Genomic DNA, 18,025 nt, shown 5'->3' with positions numbered 1-18,025 from the left:
GATATACAACTGAAGGGTCTCATGATGACTGAGGTTTTATTAGATGGTAATAAATGACATTTTCCTAACAACTGCTAACCCCCTCAAGGTCCTAAAGACCTTGCTTCCAAAATTCCTTGGAGACTTACTACCCCTAACTCCCTCCCAACTTGAAAGTATATAATGGGTCACTCCTCATGGTCCCAGTGTAGATCTTTCTGCCCGCTCCTGTGCCCAAGCTTTAATAAAACCACCTTTTTGCACATAATTCTTTCTTAGCCATAGGCTCCAAACCCCAACATTTCCTACTTCACTTGGGAGTATTTTTCCAACACTCGGTGTCTTCCTTTATTCCCTTTTCTATTGTATTTTGAAATAAAAAACAACTCAAGCAAAGTTTAGATTGCTTTTGGGGGGAACTTTTAGTTGTTGGTTTGGTTCTCTGAATTGTTAACCATCTAAGACATCTACTTTGTCCAGTCGCAAGGTGTTGACTGTGAGTGCGTCCTCGGTTTTGCTCAGCACTTTCGCTCGCTCTACCCCTTGGATGTCATCGGGTGAAGAAAATGAGGTGTGTGTCCAAGGCGGAGCAGGTCCTTTGAGTACTCTGGAAGTCCGGTCACTTAGTAGGCGAAACTTAGGCGGACCTTCCTCTGTCAGTTTTTTTACTAGGGTCCACGATCTGGGCGCTCCCGCCCGCCGCCCGTCTCTCCACTGCCGCGGGTCCCGGGAGGGATAGGGAAAGCGAAGGAGCCGCCCTGCGGGGCACCAGCCAGAACAGGGGTGGAGCGGGGCGGGGGAACCCTGTCCCCGCGGAGCATGCGCAGACCAAGCCCAGCGCATGCTCCGCAGAGCGGCGGGTCCTCAGATGTGGGGAGTCGAGTCTCCCCCGCCCCACCACCCTTGCCGGAGTTGCTGCAAAGGCGCTTGTTCCGAGCCCCGGCTACCAATAAAGTTCGTTAAAAAAAATCATAGTCATTCTTAAAAGAGCGAAGGAGGGCGCGAGCCAGCCGGGCGGCCCCGCCGGGGTTGCTGGCGCCCTGGGAGGAGGAGGAGGAGGAGGCGGCGGCGGCAGCGGCAGCGGTTGCGCCGCGACCAGCAGGAGCCGGTCGCGCCGGGCAGCGGGTCCGCGGCCGGCGGGGTACGGTGAGTAGCGGCTTGCACTCCGGACAGCGGCGCTGATCTCACTCGCTCTGTCCAGCGGCTGAGGGCTCCCCCCGCTCGGCTGAGGAAGGACTCGCTTTTCCCTGGGGTCCCGGGATGTGCCGTACCCCGGGGACTGTAGAGGGGTGTGGGGGGCAGGGGCCTCTAGGCCCGGGCTCCCATCCCCCCGGCCCTGGCCGCTGAGCGCCCGCTCCCCAGCCGCAGAGCGCGGTGCCCAAGTTCCCGCTGGAGGAGGTGGGCGGCAGTACCTGCCCGGCCTCCGCTCTCAGCGCCCAGCGGCCCGGGCTCCCAGGGTATGCGTCCCTGGAATTGCCCCTTGGGCGGGAAGGAGCGAGACGTAGCGGGGGCGAGGCGCTGGCCTCCAGCTTGGCCGAGCACCCAGCTTCTCGCCTTCTCCCAGCGCCCACATGGGTAGGGGGCGACCCAGGCCGGGGCCGTCACCAGCAAGGGGCGTCGAGTGCCGGGTTCGGTTTGACTGGAAGCGGGGTCTCAAGCTCTGCCCTGGTTTTTAGAACCCCCTCCCTCCTGCGGCGGGGCCCCCTCCTTACCCGCGGCCCCACCCTTCCCTAGTTCTTGCTCAGACTGCTAGAATATGAATGAGCCAGACTGCACTATTTCATTGACACTGGCTGCCACAGAATTACTTAACTCGGAGAACAGAGGAGTCGAGGAGTTCCCAGACGTAAGAACTTGAGGGTGTGTGCGAGCGCATTAAAGAGTCTGAAAGGGTCGGTTCCTTAGGCTTTATATAACTCCTAATGTTGTCTAGGTAATTTCATCGAACCTAACAAGCTTTTCAGTGTTATAAACACAGTCGTACATGTACTTAAGTACATTTTCTAATTTATTAGGCTGCATTGGTTGGAAAACTTTTTAAAATTAAATTTGGGAAAAACGGTATTTAGAAAAGTATTTAAGCAAATCATTGCTGTAAGCTTTTTAATTATTATACTCAGCATTATCTTATTTTCTAAGAACTTAGCTGGTTTTTTTTTTAAGGTTTTATTTATTTATTTGACACAGAGAGAGAGAGAGATCACAAGGAGGCAGGCAGAGAGAGAAGGGGAAGCAGGCTCCCTGCTGAGCAGAGAGCCCAATGTGGGGCTCGATCCCAGGACCCTGAGATCATGACCTGAGCTGAATGAAGGCAGAGGCTTAACCCACTGAGCCACCCAGGCACCCCGAACTTAGCTGTTTTGATAGAGTGCTTTATGTCTATAGAGCAGTAGTAGCTGATAATCACCAGACTGGCTGTGTTAAAATCTGATTGCTCTTCTTTTCTTTTAAATTTTATTTTTAAAATTATATGGTAAAATTGTCTTTTTAAGGGGTGTGCAGTTCTGTGAATTTTAGATTAATGCTGTCACCACGACAATCAGGGCCTAGAACAGTTCTAAACCGCCGCCCCCCCATTCATGCTATCCTTTTATATTCTTCCCTTACCCCTAACCTTTGGCAATTACTAAACTTTTCCAGATGTCACATAAGTGGAATCATACAATATGTAACTTTTGATGCTGACTTCTTTCACTCAGCACAATGCCTTTAGGATTCCTCCAAGCTGTTGCATGTATCAAGCGTTTCTTCTTTTTTTATTGCTAAGTAGTGTTCCATTAGATGGACGTTCCACAGTTTGTTCATACATCCACCCACTGAAAGAGATTTGAAGTGTTTTCAGTCTTGGTGATTATGAATAGAGCTGCTATAATCATTCGTGTACAGATTTTTGTGTGAACACAAGTTTTCCTTTCTGGAGGGTATTGCTAGGAGTGGGATTGCAGGGTCATAAAAAGGATGTTTAACTTTATAAGGAACTGTCATGCTGGTTTCCAGAGTGGCTGTTAGCATTGTGCATTCTTACAGGCACGGTTGGAGAGTACCCATTGTTCCACATTCTTGTATGCACTTAGTATTGTCAGTAATTTTAAATTTAGCCATCTCATAGGCATATAGTGGTATCCCATGGTTTTAGTGTGTCTTTAACTAATGACAAATGATTTTTAATATCTTTTCATGTGCTTATTTTGGCATATATAATCTTTGATGAGTCTCTGGGCAAGAGTATTTAGTGCCCATTTCTCAAATGGGTTCTTAGCTTTCTTATGGGTTTCTTTTTTTCTTATGTTGAGTTTTGAGGGTTCTTCATATGTTCCAGATACAAGTTGTTTGGTAGATACGTGCTTTGCAAATACTTTCTCACAGTCTGTAGCTTGTCTTTTCATTCTTTTAACAGTATCATTCACAGAGCAAATGTTTTTAATTTTTGTGAAGTCTAATTTATCAGTTTTTCCTCTTGTGGAAATTTTTTTGGATGTCTAAGAACTCTGCCTAACCCCAGGTCAACATTTTCACCTTGTAAAATATTTCTTCTAAAAATTATTGTTTTATTTTTTATGATTTTATTTTTTAAAGATTTTATTTATTTATTTGAGAGACAGAGTACCTGAGCACAGCGTGGAGGGTGGGGTGTGGGCAGGGGAGAAGCAAGGGGAGAGGGAGAAGCAGACTTCCCGCTAAGCGGGGAGTCCCACCCCAGGCTGGGTTCCAGGGCTCTGAGATCATGACCAGAGCCAAAGGCAGGTATTTAACTGACTGAGCCACCCAGGTGCCTCTGAGATTTTATTTTTAAGTAAACTCTACACCCAGCATGAGGCTTGAACTCATTAGATCAGGTGGCAGATTCTATCGACTGAGCCATCCAGGTGTCCCTACGGTTTTACTTTTATTATTTATTTATTTTTTTATAGTTTTACTTTTAGATCTGTGATCCATTTTAAATTATTTGTATAAGGTATGAGGTTTAGGTAAATGTTTACTTTTTTATATATGAATGTCCTATTTTCCACCACCATTTGTTGAAAACAGTCTTTTCTTCATTGAATTGTTTTTGTACCTTTTGTCAAAAATCATTTGGCTGAATGTGTGTGGGTCTATTTTTTGGCCCTCTGTTCTGTTCCATTGATTTATGTATCTTTCTCTTTACCAGTATCACACTTTCTTGACTTGTATAGTTTTATGGTGTCTTAAAAGTGGCCAGTATGATTTCCTCCGATTTTGTTCTTTATATATATATTTTTTAAGATTTTATTTATTTATTTGACAGACAGAGATCACAAGTAGGCAGAGAGGCAGGCAGAGAGAGAGAGGAGGAAGCAGGCTCCCCACGGAGCAAAGAGCCTGATGTGGGACTCGATCCCAGGACTCTGGGATCATGACCTGAGCTGAAGACAGAGGCTTTAACCTACTGAGCCACCCAGGCGCCCAGATTTTGTTCTTTTTAAAGATTGTGTTAGCTATTCTAGTTTATTTGCCTTTCCAAATAACGTTTAGAAATGTAAAGAGAAAGATAACGTTTAGAATCAACTGCAGAAAATCCTGCTGGTGCTTTGGAATTGGATTAAGCCATGGATCAATTTGGGGAGAAGTGCTGTTTTTACTTTGTTGAGTGTTCTGATCTGTGAACATGCACATCTTTTCATTTATGTAGGACTTTGTTTCATTAGTGTTTTATAGTTTTCAATATATAGGCCCGTCCTATACATGTTTTGTTAAATTTACACCAAAGTATTTAATTTTGGGGGAACTTTTATAAATGTCACTTAAAAATTTTGTTTTCAGGGATGCCTGGCTGGCTCAGTTGGAGCAGCATGCGACTCTTGATCTTGGGGTTGTGATTTCCAGTCCCATGTTGGGTGTAGAGACTACTTAAATACATAAAACAAATTTAAGAAATAACAATGTAAATTGAAAAATTTTACATTGTTAGGGTATAGAAATACAATTCAGTGCTGTGTGTTACTCTTGTATCCTGTGTCCTTGCTAAACTCATTTATTAGTTTTAGGATTTTTTTTTTTAAATTCTTTGGAGTTTTCTGTAAAGACATTCGTGTGATTTGTGAATAGGGACAGTTTTATTTAATCTTTCTCTTCTAAGAGTTTTACTTATTTTTTATCACCTAGTTTCTGTCTAGGACTTTTGTGTATGATGAATAGGAGTAGTGAGAGTGAGCATACTTACCTTGTTCTCAGTCTAAGGGTTAAAGCAGTCAGGCTTTCAGGGGTGCCTGGCTGGCTCAGTCAGTAGAGCCTGCAACAGTTGCTCTCAGGGTCCTGAGTTTGAGCCCCCTGTTGTACATAGAGTTTACCTGAGGGGGAAAAAAAGGCATTCAGGCTTTCAGAGTTGAGTATAATGTTAGCTGTGGAGTTTTTAAATGACATTCATGAGGCTGAAGAAGTCTTTTTCTGTTTCTAGTTTGCTTACTATTTTTCTGACAAATGGATGTTGAATCTTGTTATATATCTCCTCTGTTTCTGTTGATAGGGTGGTGAGATCTTTCTTTTTTACTTTGTTAATTTGGTAGATTACATCGATTGATTTTTTTTTTTTTTTTGAGTATTGAACCAGCCTTGCATTCCCAGAATAAAGCGTACTTGGTCTTAATTACTCTTTTTTTTTTTTTTGGTCCTAGCTATTCTTTTTATATATTCCTAGATTTGATTTGCTAATATTTTGTTGAGGACTTTTGTGTGTCTTTGTCCAGTTGTTTTTGTTTTTTGGTACTGTTTTTGTGTGATGTTGGTATCAAAATAATACTGACTTTATAAAATAAGTTGGAAAGTATTCCTTTCTGTTCTATATTCTGGTAGAGAATGTTTATCATTGGCATCCATTCTTGAAAAGTTTGGTAAAATTCTCCAGTGAATTCACCTGAGCCTGGAGAGTTCTCTTTGAGTTTTTATTTTTATTTTTTTAAATTTATTTATTTTTTTAAAGGTTTTATTTATTTATTTGACAGACAGATCACACATAGGCAGACAGGCAGGCAGAGAGAGAGGAGGAAGCAGGCTCCCCGCTGAGCAGAGAGCCCAGGACCCTGGGATCATGACCTGAGCTGAAGGCAGAGGCTTTAACCCACTGAGCCACCCAGGTGCCCCTGTATTTACCTGTATTTTTGCTCCTACTGCATTCTTTTTATTCTATTACTCATTTTTTTTACATCATTTAATTATGTTTGAGGTGGAGACCTAGAACCTATACTTTAACAAATCTTCCTAGATGATTCTTAAGATTATGCAAGTTTGTGAAGCACTAGGGACAATTACTGAAACTCCATGGGGAGTGGGGAGGAATGTTCTTCCTGTTTCAGACTTGTTTTGTGTAGTGGTTGTGTAGATGGATTTTCAGTTAAGGGAGTTGGAATATAATATTATAACATATAATAGTAGTCAGGAACTTAACTAGTAATTTTCCTAAGACATGAAGAAATTGACCTTCTGTTCTTTTAAATATTAAGTGCAAACAGTACGCATTGTATTGCTTTCATTATATGAGTAACTGTAACTAGTCTGAAACTAAAGAAAGAATATGTGATGTAAGATTATTTGTAAAGGAGTCATTGTAACCTGAACAGTAAAGCACTGTAAGCGTCCAGTGCTGTCACACAGTTGTATATTATTACACACAATTTTTCTTTGGGGTTCTTTTCTAGGGATATTAATTATTACCTCTGAGGTCAAACAAGCAATTTGCTTAGATTTTGTATTTATTGCCCATGTGGTGGTAACTATGGAGGATTTACTATGTTATATAAAACTAAACTACCTTTTTTTTTTTTAAACTACCATTTTTTGAATACTTAATTTTCACTGTGCTAAGTGCTTTATATGTACCAGTGATCAACAATCTTCTGAGGTAAGTATCCTCAGTAAACTGAAGCTTAAAGAGATTAGCCAGTAATTTTACTTAGCCCAGAACTAGTAAGTGGCAACTTTACATCAAACCTCAACTCTAACACTGCAGTCTTAGTCTTAGTCTCACTGAAAGATAGAACTATGTAATCTAGGCATTTATTAATACCTGGGTGTCATGTGTTGTGTGCAATTATTTAGGATTCAGAAATGAATGATGTTATTGTTCCTCCTTTCAACAAACTTACATGATCTAAACAGGGTGGTAGGGGGACCTCCATCATGGAAAAATTCTTGCAATGCACTATAGTTATTCTTCATAAAGCAATTATAGCTTATTTTGTACAATTTTGGGGGTGTCTGGGTGGCTTAGTTGGTTAAGCATCTGACTCTTGGTTTCAGCTTAGGTCATGATTTCAGGGTCCTGGGATCTAGCCCCACGTCAGGCTCTGCACTCAGCAAAGTCTCCTTGAGATTCTGTCCCTCTCCCTTTGCCCCTCCCCCTGCTCACACACTCTGTCTCTCAGATACGTAAATCAACCTTTAAAATTATTTTATATAATTTTTATGTTATGAAAAATAATTTCATTTTAAACCACAGATTTGAGAAGATCTGATCACCTGGAATTAAAGTTGGCTCAGAAACCTTTTCAACTGAAAAAATGTTGGAGGAAGATATGGAAGTGGCCATCAAGATGGTGGTTGTAGGGAATGGAGCAGTTGGAAAATCAAGTATGATTCAGCGATATTGCAAAGGCATTTTTACAAAAGACTACAAGAAAACCATTGGAGTTGATTTTTTGGAGCGACAAATCCAGTATGTACTTGGCCATTTTATCCCCTCAGTTTTGATTTGTGAACTCAGTACAGCCCAAGGTTAGGATCCAGTCTGGTGGCAATGGCTAATGAGATAGTTGGTGATGGTTTTCAAATACTCAGTCCTGTATGTATTGTTTTTCTTTTTCCTTTCTCTTTAATGTTTGAAGTTTGTATTTTTTTTTTTTTAAGATTTCATTTATTCATTTGACAGAGAGAGAGATCACAAGTAGGCAGACAGAGATAGAGAGGGGAAGCAGGCTCCCCGCCGAGCAGAGAGCCCGATGCGGGCCTCGATCCCAGGACCCTGAGATCACGACCTGAGCTGAAGACAGAGGCTTAACCCACTGAGCCACCCAGGCACCCTGAAGTTTGTATTTAAATTCTAGTTAGTTAACACAATGTATCTTTATCCTTCTTTTTCTCACCTTTCATCTATTTTCCCTTCCTCATTTTCCCTCCTTTTTTCATATGCCCCTCCCTACCCTTCCTGTCTTGTATCTGTTTTATATTTATCGGTGGCACCTAGCTTACTTCTTAAACACAAACTGATACTTGACTCTAATGAGATTTCTGTCCACTACAAGCTCAGCTTGGACATTTTGCAGGTTCAGTTCCAGACCACCACAATAAAGCAAGTCAAATGAATTTTTTGTTTTCTCAGTGCATGTAAAAGTGATGTTTACATTGTACTGTAGTCTGTTAGGTATGTTAGTTATGTCTAAAAAAATAATGTATATGCCTTCATTTAAAAATACTTTCTTGCTTAAAAATGCTAACCATCCTCTGATCTTTCACCAAGACTTAATCTTTTTGCTGGTGAGGGTCTTGCCTTGATGTTGATGGCTGCTGACTGATCAGGGTGGTGGCTGCTAAAGGTAAGGGTGGCTGTGGTGATTTTTTAATATAAGACAACAAGGCACCTGGGTGGCTCAGTGGGTTAAAGCCTCTGCCTTCGGCTTAGGTCATGATCTCAGGGTTCTGGAATCGAGCCCCACATTGGGCTCTCTGCTCAGCAGGGAGCCCACTTTCCCCTCTCCCTGCCTACTTGTGATCTCTGTCAAATAAATAAATAAAATCTTTAAAAATATATGTATATAATATAAGGCAACAGTAAAGTTTGTCTCATCGATTCACTCTGCCTTTCAGGAATGATTTCTCTGTAGCACATGATGCTGTTTGAGGGCATTTTACCCATGGTAGAATTTCATTCAAAATTGAAGTCAGTTCTTAAACCCTACTGAATCACTATATTGTATACCTGAAACTAATGTAACACTATGCTAGCTATACTGGAATTAAAATTTAAAACTCAAAAAAATTCCCTCAAATGCTCTGCTACTTAATCAATTCAGTTTATTTAATAATCTAAATCCTTTGTTGTCATTTCAACAGTCTGCATAACATCTTCACCAGGAGCAGATTCCATGCCAAGAAACCACTTTCTTTGTTCTTTCATAGTAAGAAACTCTTCATCTGTTCAAGTTTTATCACAAGATCAAAGCAGTCAGTCACATCTTCAGTCTCCACTTCTAATTCCAGTTCTCTTGCTGTTTCCACCCTTCTGCAGTTACTTCCTCCGTAGAAGTCCTGAAACCCACAAACTCATCCATGAGAGTAGGAATCTACTTCTTTTTTTTTTTTTTAAAGATTTTATTTATTTATTTGACAGACAGAGATCACAAGTAGGCAGAGAGGCAGGCAGAGAGAGAGAGAGAGAGGGAGGGAGGAGAAAGCAGGCTCACTGCAGAGCAGAGAGCCTGATGTGGGACTCGATCCCAGGACCCTGGGATCATGACCTGAGCCGAAGGCAAAGGCTTTAACCCACTGAGCCACCCAGGTGCCCCTGGAATATACTTCTTCCAAAGTCTTATTGATGTTGATATTTGACCTCTTCCAGTGAATCACAATTTTTTTTTTTTTTAAGAATTCTTATTTATGTATTTGACAGAGAGAAAGAGAACACAAACAGGCGGAGTAGCAGGTAGAGGGAGAGGGAGAAACAGGCTCCCTGCTGGACATGGAGCCCTATGTGGGGCTCAATCCCAGGACCCTGGGGTCATGATCTGAGCCAAAGGTAGTCACTTAATCAGCTGAACCACCCAGGCGCCCCGAATCACAAATGTTCTTAATGCCATCTAGAATGTTGAATCTTTCCTATAAAGCTTTCAATTTTCTTTGCCCAGACACATCAGAGGAATCACTGTCTGTGGCAGCGATAATCTTACACAATGTATTTCTTAAATAGTAAGGCTTGAGAGTCAAAATTAGTTCTTGATCCATGGGACACAGAATGGATGCTGTATTAGCAGACATGAAAACAACCTTCTTTCATTGTACATCTCCATCAGAGCTCTTAGGTGACCAGTCCATTGTCAATGAGCAGTCAGATTTTGGAGTAACGTTTGTTCTCAGCAATAGGTCTCAACAGTGGGCTTAAAATATTCAGTAAACTGGGTCCCTGGATGTCTCAGTTAGGTAAGCATCTGCTCTCGGCTCAGGTCATGATCCTGGAGTCCCAGGATCGAGTCTCACATCCGGCTCCTTGCTTGGCAGGGAGTCTGCTTCTCTCACTGACCTCTCTCCTCTCATGCTCTCTCTCTCTCAAATAAATGAAATAAAATCTTTAAAAAAAAATGTAGTAAACCATCAGGTAAACAGATGTGCGTAGTAAATTTAGCATAATTCTTAAAGGCCCTAGAATTTTCAGAATGGTAGATAAGCATTGGCTTCAACTTCAAGTTACCAGTGGCATTAGGCCCTAACAAGGGAGTCAACCTGTCCTTCGAAGCTTTGAAGCCAGACACTGACTTCTCTCTAGCTATGAACATCCTTAATGGCATCTCCTTCCAACAGAAGGCTGTTTCATCCACATTGAAATGCTGTGGCTTAGTGCAGCACCTCCAGGAATTCTCTCAGCCAGAGCTTCTGGGTAACCTGCTGTAGCTTCTCTGTTGGCACCTGCTCCTTCACCTTATACTTTTAAGTTACAGGGGCCTCATCTTTCCTTCAACTTCATGAACCCTTGTCTACCAGCTTCAGACTTTTCTTCTGCAGCTTCCTCACCTCTCTCAGCCTTCAGAAAACTGAGGAGAGTTAGGACCTTTCTCTGGATGAAGCTTTGGTTTAAGGGAATGTGTGGCTGGTTTTGTCTTCTCTCCAGATCACCAAAACTTCCTCCGTACAGCAATGAGGCTGTATTGCTCTCATATCATCTGTGTGTTCACTGGAATAGCACGTTTATTTGTTTGTTTGTTTCTTTGTTTATTAAAGTCATCTCTGCGCCCAACTTAGGGCTTGAACTCACAACCCTGAGATCAAGAGTCCTGTGCTCTACTGACTGAACCAGCCAGGTGCCCCTGAAGTAGCATTTTCAGTTTCCTTCAAGACCTTTTCCTTTGCATTCACAACTTGGCCAGCTGGCACAAGAGGCCTAGGTTTCAGCTTATCTCAGCTTTCAACTTGCTTTTCTCACTGTACTTAATCATTTCTAGCTTTTGATTTAAAGTGAGAGAGACCACTGTAGGGCTATTAGTTGCCTTAATTTCAATATTTCTATGTCTCAGGGAATAGGGAGACCCAAGAAAAGGGAGGGAGATGGAGGAAGGGTTGATTGGTAGAACAGTGAGCGCACACATGACATTGGTCCACTTAGTTGTCCATCGTCTGTGGAACGCCAGGACAATTATAATAGTAACATGAAAGATCACTCATAGAGATCACCATAACAAATATAATAATGAAAAAGTTTGAAATATTGCAAGAATTACCAAAAGGTGGCACAGAGACACAAAATGAGCAAATGCTGTTGGAAAAATGGTGCTGATAGAATTGCTGAAGGCAGAGTTGTCATAAACCCGCAATTTGTAAAACACACCGTCTCTATGAAGCACAGTAAAGCGAAGTGCAGTGACATAAGGCCTGCCTGCTTTATCTGGAAGGACAGTTACCTGTCTCTTGGAACAGTTTTCGACTATTGTAGCATCCTAAGACTATCTTTTTAAAATTAATTAATTAATTATTTTTAAAAAGATTTTATTTAAATTTTTGACAGAGATACAGCGAGAGAGGGAACAGAAGCAGGGGGAGTGGGAGAGGGAGAAGCAGGCTTCCCACTGAGCAGGGAGCCCGATGTGGGGCTCCATCCCAGGACCCTGGGATCATGACCTGAGCTAAAGGCAGACACTTAACAACTGAGCCACCCAGACTTCAGCAGGAAGTCTGCTTCTCCCTCTCCCTCTCCTTGTCACTCCTCCTGCTTGTGCTCACTCTCTCTCTGTCAAGTAAATAAAATCTTAAAAAAAAAAAAAGTAACAATTTTTGTTTTTAGTTCTGAGAACTTTTTTTAAAAAAGATTTTATTTATTTATTTGATACACAGAGCGAGAGATCACAAGTAGGCAGAAAGGCAGGCAGAGAGAGAGGAGGAAGCAGGATCCATGCTGAGCAGAGAGCCCGCTGTGGGGCTCAATCCCAGGACCCTCAGATCATGACCTAAGTCGAAGGCAGAGGCTTAACCCACTGAGCCACCCAGGCGCCCCTAGTCCTGAGAACTTTTAAAGATATTTCATTTCATTTCATTATAGTTGACACACAATGTTAACATTAGTTTCAGGTATACAGTAGAATGATTCAAGTTCTCTCTATAGGTTATGCTGTGTTCACCACAAGTGTATCTGTCCCCATATAATGCTCTTACAGTGTCATTGGTTATATTCCCTGTACCTTTTATTCTTGTGACTTATTCATTACATAACTGGAAGCCTGTGTCTCCCAGTCCCCTTCACTCATTTTGCCTATTCTTTCACACCCCAAACATATTTGAAATATAGGGACAAACTGACAGGTATTAAAGAAATAAGTAACATTAAATAAATCTGATTAGCCTAGACATTAGCATTAAAGATAGTTGTGTTCATTGTTTTAAAGATTGTTCAATTTCTAATTTGTATTCTATTGCCATCTTTTTTTTTTTTTTTTAAGATTTTATTTATTTAACAGAGATCACAAGTAGGCAGAGAGGCAGGCAGAGAGAGAGGAGGCAGGAAGCAGGCTCCCTGCAGAGCAGAGAGCCCAATGCGGGGCTTGATCCCAGGACCCTGGGATCATGACCTGAGCCAAAGGCAGAGGCTTTAACCCACTGAGCCACCCAGGCGCCCCTGCAATTGCCATCTTTTAAAAATACTTCTGTTTACTTCCTTTCTCAGATATTTTAAGTGGATTCATTTTAAGCCATGGTGTGTTCATTTTTGTATTTGTTATCTGAACCAAATTAATATTTTAAATATATAGTTGATCATTATTTGTATATTCCATATTTATACTTTAAGTGTACTATTGGTTCTCATTATTTATAGGTTCCATATTTGCAATCGATCTACTTGCTAAAATCTGTTTGTAACCCCAGAGTCAGTATTCCTAGTGCTTTGGTAGTCGTTTGTGGATATGCACAGAGCAGCAAATATTTGCTACGCTACATGCACATTCTCAACTTAGGTCGAACAAGGCGACCCTCTTCCTTCTTTTTCATCTCTCACACTATAAACCAGTGATTTTTCATCTCTGTTTTTGTGCCACTTTTTTTTACTTCTTGTTGATGATGTCACTGTTTAAAATGTCCCCAAGCATAGTACTGTCTAGGTTTCCTAAGTACAAGAAGGCTATGATGTGCCTTATAGTAAATATATATGCTAGGTACACTTCATTTACGCATGAATTATAGTGCTTTTGGCCTTGAGTTCAATGTTAATGAATTAACAGTATGTATTAAATAAGTTATCTTCAAACAGAACCACAAAAAAACCAAGGTTGTATATTGATTTGTTAGGTGAAAATGTAACTAGGGGTCACGGGAACCTAACTCTGTATTTCCCCTAGGAACAGTGTTTCAGTATTTGATAATTCAGTGTTTGCAGTGATTTTATAGAACATAACCACCGTGAACCAGACAATGCACTTAGGACAAAAGAAGAGTAAATTTTTAAGTTGTAGGACAACCAAGCTTCTTCTTTTTTCCTTCCCTCTCTCCCTCCCTTCCTTCCTTTTTAAATTCCTTTTTTTGTTTCTTTCCTTTCTTATTCTTATCCGGGACCTATTAGAATGTTGTAGCAAGAAGGCAGCAAGTACTAACCTAAGAGAATCCTCTTCCCAGTGTTGCTGGTCATCAGGCCACCACTGTCTGTGACTGTTGTTAAAGGAGAAAACAGGACAGGTAAATTTAAATCATGTATGAAGTTATAGCTTTGGGGGAATGTTTTTTCCCCCTTTAGTTTCACTACTGGTGGTGGTATCAGCATTTAAAAGCACTCAGACTTTTTAAGGTGAAAACCAGCAGTGCAGTTTTAAAAACCTTCAGATTTGAAAAATAGAAATATGCACAAAGCTATGTTACTAAAGATGTTTTCTTTACATATGAAATAAATTCATCTCTTGTTTCAGAGTCAATGATGAAGATGTCAGACTAATGTTGTGGGATACAGCAGGTCAAGAGGAATTTGATGCAATAACAAAAGCCTACTATCGAGGTAAATTGTGGGGTTCATTTATTTGGGCATATTCTTTTGGCCAAACAAAGAACTTCACTTTTTTTTTATTCCACATAGAAGAGTTTCTTATTAAGAAGACTTGAATTAATTTCAAAGTATTTTTAAAAACCTCTTAGGCCATCATTATTCCCCTAATGATCATGTTGAGTGGTGAATAATACTTTCTACCATGGATAGTTCTTATCTGCCTTGGAATTATATGACTCACATAGGCATTCCCAGTTCTAATCAGTTAGAAACTGTTCAGTGCCTACCTCTGACCACATGGAGATGACTCTATGGTCAGAGAATGGAAACTGGTATGAAAGAGTAAAGTCCTTGCAAATAAGATGACACTTTGTTAAGATGCATGAAATTGCGTGGATAAAGCCATCTTGGTGCTATGAGAGTTCAGGGATGTGTGAGATACATGCGAAAGGAAGGAACTCCATCTGTAGCACTGACGAGTCTAAAATGCGGGGTTAAATTCCTTAAGGAAAGCTAAAATTTCTAAATGGAACCCGAAGTTTCCATTAACATTTTCCTCTAAAATTTTGTCCTTTTCTTTTGGAATTTATGACAGCATTTTCAGTGTTTCTCTGCCTTATTGCTAATGTTGATTGTAATGAGAACAAAGTAACCCAAGGCTCCATATAGTCCGATGTGGCCTTAGAAACTATTGACACTTGCATATATAGATTGTTTTTTACCACTTTTGAAAATGTGGGGAACTTGTAATAATGGCCACAGAGGTCTAATGAAAATATAATTACACTAACGTATAAACAACCAAAGAAGTTGTCTTTCTTGGTATCAGGGAAACCTGACTTCCACTTCCTCCTCTAAGAAGACATTCTGTTTCTTGAGAAGAGAGGTGCGCCTCTCAGGTCTCATTCTAACAATGCTACCACTACTTCTCATTCTGTTTACTATGTCTCTTAAGGCTTCCTGGGGCAGTAGTTGCTCTCCTGTGAATGTTAGTTTGGATGTCGAGCACCTGTAACATGGTGTGAGGCAAGAATTATGTTCTTATGGCTCAAAGCTCTTAGATTAGATGGCGTTTTTTATCAAATCATTAATTTCATGAGCATTGACACTATTGATTAACAGGCCTGGAAATTAAAGTTAATTCTTAAATTTTATTTAAAAAAATTTTTTTGAGATTGTTTATTTGAGAGCAGGAGAGTGCACATATTGGGAGGAGAGACCCTGCAATTATTACTCCAGCCGAAGGCAGATACTTAACCGGCTGAGCCACTCAGGTGCCCTAAAGTTAATTCTTGAGGAAAAATCATTTGTATTTTCGGGGTGCCTGGGTGGTTCAGTGGGCTAAAGCCTCTGCCTTCAGCTTGGGTCATGATCCCAGGGTCCTGGGATAGAATCCCGAATCAGGCTCTGCGCTCAGCAGGGAGCCTGCTCTCCCCCGCCCCCACCGCCTGCCTCTCTGCCTACTTGTGATCTCTGTCAAATAAATAAATAAAATCTTAAATCTTAAAAAAAAATTATTTGTATTTTCTTAGTGGGGTTATTACCACCACACCCCCTCACCCCATTCACGTGGAAAGAAAACAAACAAAACCCCTAGTGGAAATATAAAAAAAGTAGTAGGAGTACATGACATTTTCATCGTTTTTACCTAGCTTTTTTCTCTAAATTCTCATTATGAAATATATGTTATTTTGTGAGGAAAAGAGACAGATTGGATTCTTCCTTTTTTTTTTTTTTTTTAAGATTTTATTTATTCATTTGAGAAAAAGAGGGCAAGAACAGGGGGGAGGGCCTGAGGGAGAGGGACAAGCAGATTCCTACTGAGCAAGGAGCCCAGTGGGGCTCCATCCCAGGACCCTGAGATCACAATCTGAGCCAAAGGCAGATGCTTAACCGACTGAATGAGCAGATGCCCTTGGGTTCTTGGTTTTTAAGCTTTTGACAATTCGAATGGCAGTATTACTTTTTAACCAGTGTGGTTATTTTTGGAAAATGTATTTGCCATGTGTATCTCTAATCTATAAAAGCAAAACTGTGTTAGTCTATAATTATCCCAAAATAAAGTTTAACTTGAAAAAAGGCAAAACTTGTCAAATGTCAAAAATGATTTGATTTGCACATAAATAGAAAAGAGAAAATGTTGGAACTGTACTGTTAAGTAGATCACTTGGATCCTTGGTTTAAAAAAAAAAAAAAAAACAGGGGCGCCTGGGTGGCTCAGTGGGTTAAAGCCTCTGCCTTCAGCTCAGGTCATGATCTCAGGGTCCTGGGATCGAGCCCCCCTCGTTGGGCTCTCTGCTCAGTGGGGAGCCTGCTTCCCCCTCTCTCTCTGCCTGCCTCTCTGCCTACTTGTGATCTCTGTCTGTCAAATACATAAAAAATGTTAAAAAAAAAAACAAAAACAGACCAGGTAGCTAAAAATATTTTGTAGTTGAGGAATTAATGCTTTCTTAAGTTTTTATCCCATGAGACTATGGATGTTCAACATTATTATCTTTTAATTTTTAAAATTTGACTCATCTGGCTTGTTGTATGCTTCTTGTTTAGTACTTTTTAGGTGTGTACAATGTCTGTAAAAAACATTCTTTGTCAGAATCTAAAAAAAGGACCCATAATTGCTAGTATTTACTTGTCTTATCTTAATTTACTGTGGGTGCTATTTAAATTTTTTTCCGCTTTGTTTCATTTGGGCTACAAGGCGTCAAACAGCTTTGGTTTCCCTACACTTAACATTTTATTTTATTTTTAAAGATGTTATTTATTTATTTGAGAGGCAGAGGAAGAGAGCACAGAGGGAGAGGGAGAAGCAGGCTCATGACCTGAGTCCAAGCAGATGTTAACTGACTGAGCCACGAGCGTCCGTACACTTAACGTTTTAGCTTAAAAGTGATCTTAAGGATATAAATAGATTATCTCTTAATAGCTTTTCTTAAGAGGGTATGTGTGGTGGTGAGCACTGTGTATTATGTTAGACTGATGAATCACAGACCTGTACCCCTGAAATAAATAATACATTGTATGTTAAAAAAAGGAAAAAGCTTAAATGTAATTTTTAAAATTAATTATTTTTATTAACATATAATGTATTATTTGCCCCAGGGGTACAGGTCTGTGAATCATCTGGCTTACGCATTTCACAGCACTCACCATATCCCATACCCTCCCCAATGTCAATAACCCCACCGCCCTCTCTAAAATGTAATTTTTTAGTCAACCATGTTAAAATGGCAAAGAGCATGGGATGCTGAGACAGGTCTTTTAAGTTTCAGCTTCTTTTTCTAAGTTATAAGAATAAACATCACATCCCAAAATGAATTAAGTAATAAACAGTGGCAATTATATGTAAATTTGGGAAATGACATATTGAATATTCTTATATGCTTTCCTTTGGGATTCACCAGAATGCGTTGGTTGCTGAGAAGAGAAAAGCAACCTCAAAGTAACTTAAACTACGAAGAAAAGTGGAAGTAGTGTAGCTTTTAGTTATAGTTTGTTCTTACTCTAACCTCTTTGATTCTCCTGACTTGCCACACTCCCTGTGTGGGGTTCCTCATGCTGAGTTTCCTCTTGGTGGCAAGATTGGTACCAAGAGCAATGGAAGCCACATGCTTTGTTCATATCCTTGGGGGTAGGGGTTAATTCCCACAACAATGGATCAAAAGTCCCGAGCTTTTATCTGATGAGATCACGCTGGAGCGGATCACTTTAAGTAGAGGAATGTGATTACCCTAATTGGCTTGGTGCCCTTAGGGCCTTCTCCCCCAGAGAAGAGGGTGGGTTCATCCTGCCTAAACCATATGGCTACTATGAGGGAGAGGCTACTGTGAAGGAGAGGTGTTCTCAGGGAGGGAGGGTATTTGGATGCCA

At 40.7% G+C, this 18,025-nt stretch overlaps 1 protein-coding gene across 3 annotated transcripts in view; it reads left to right on the top strand.

The window, feature by feature from the left end:
• The first annotated feature begins 875 nt into the window (after positions 1 to 875).
• RAB23 (RAB23, member RAS oncogene family) overlaps positions 876 to 18,025 on the top strand; it is a 34,665-nt gene continuing 17,515 nt past the window's right edge. For all 3 annotated transcript variants that reach the window (XR_004383470.1, XM_032864465.1, XM_032864466.1), the window contains exons 1-3: positions 876 to 1,125; positions 7,433 to 7,648; positions 14,085 to 14,170. Coding sequence is in view for 2 of the 3 variants with exons in the window: in XM_032864465.1 (XP_032720356.1) it covers positions 7,494 to 7,648; positions 14,085 to 14,170 (241 nt within the window). In the remaining variant the exon portion in view is untranslated. The remainder of the gene's footprint in view (positions 1,126 to 7,432; positions 7,649 to 14,084; positions 14,171 to 18,025) is intronic.

Source organism: Lontra canadensis, unplaced genomic scaffold (assembly GCF_010015895.1).
Source record: "Lontra canadensis isolate GAN:19392208 unplaced genomic scaffold, GSC_riverotter_1.0 scaffold27, whole genome shotgun sequence".
Classification (NCBI taxonomy): Eukaryota; Metazoa; Chordata; class Mammalia; order Carnivora; family Mustelidae; genus Lontra; species Lontra canadensis.
The sequence above is the reverse complement of the archived record's forward strand: the minus strand, read 5'-3'. Positions and strand labels throughout refer to the sequence as shown.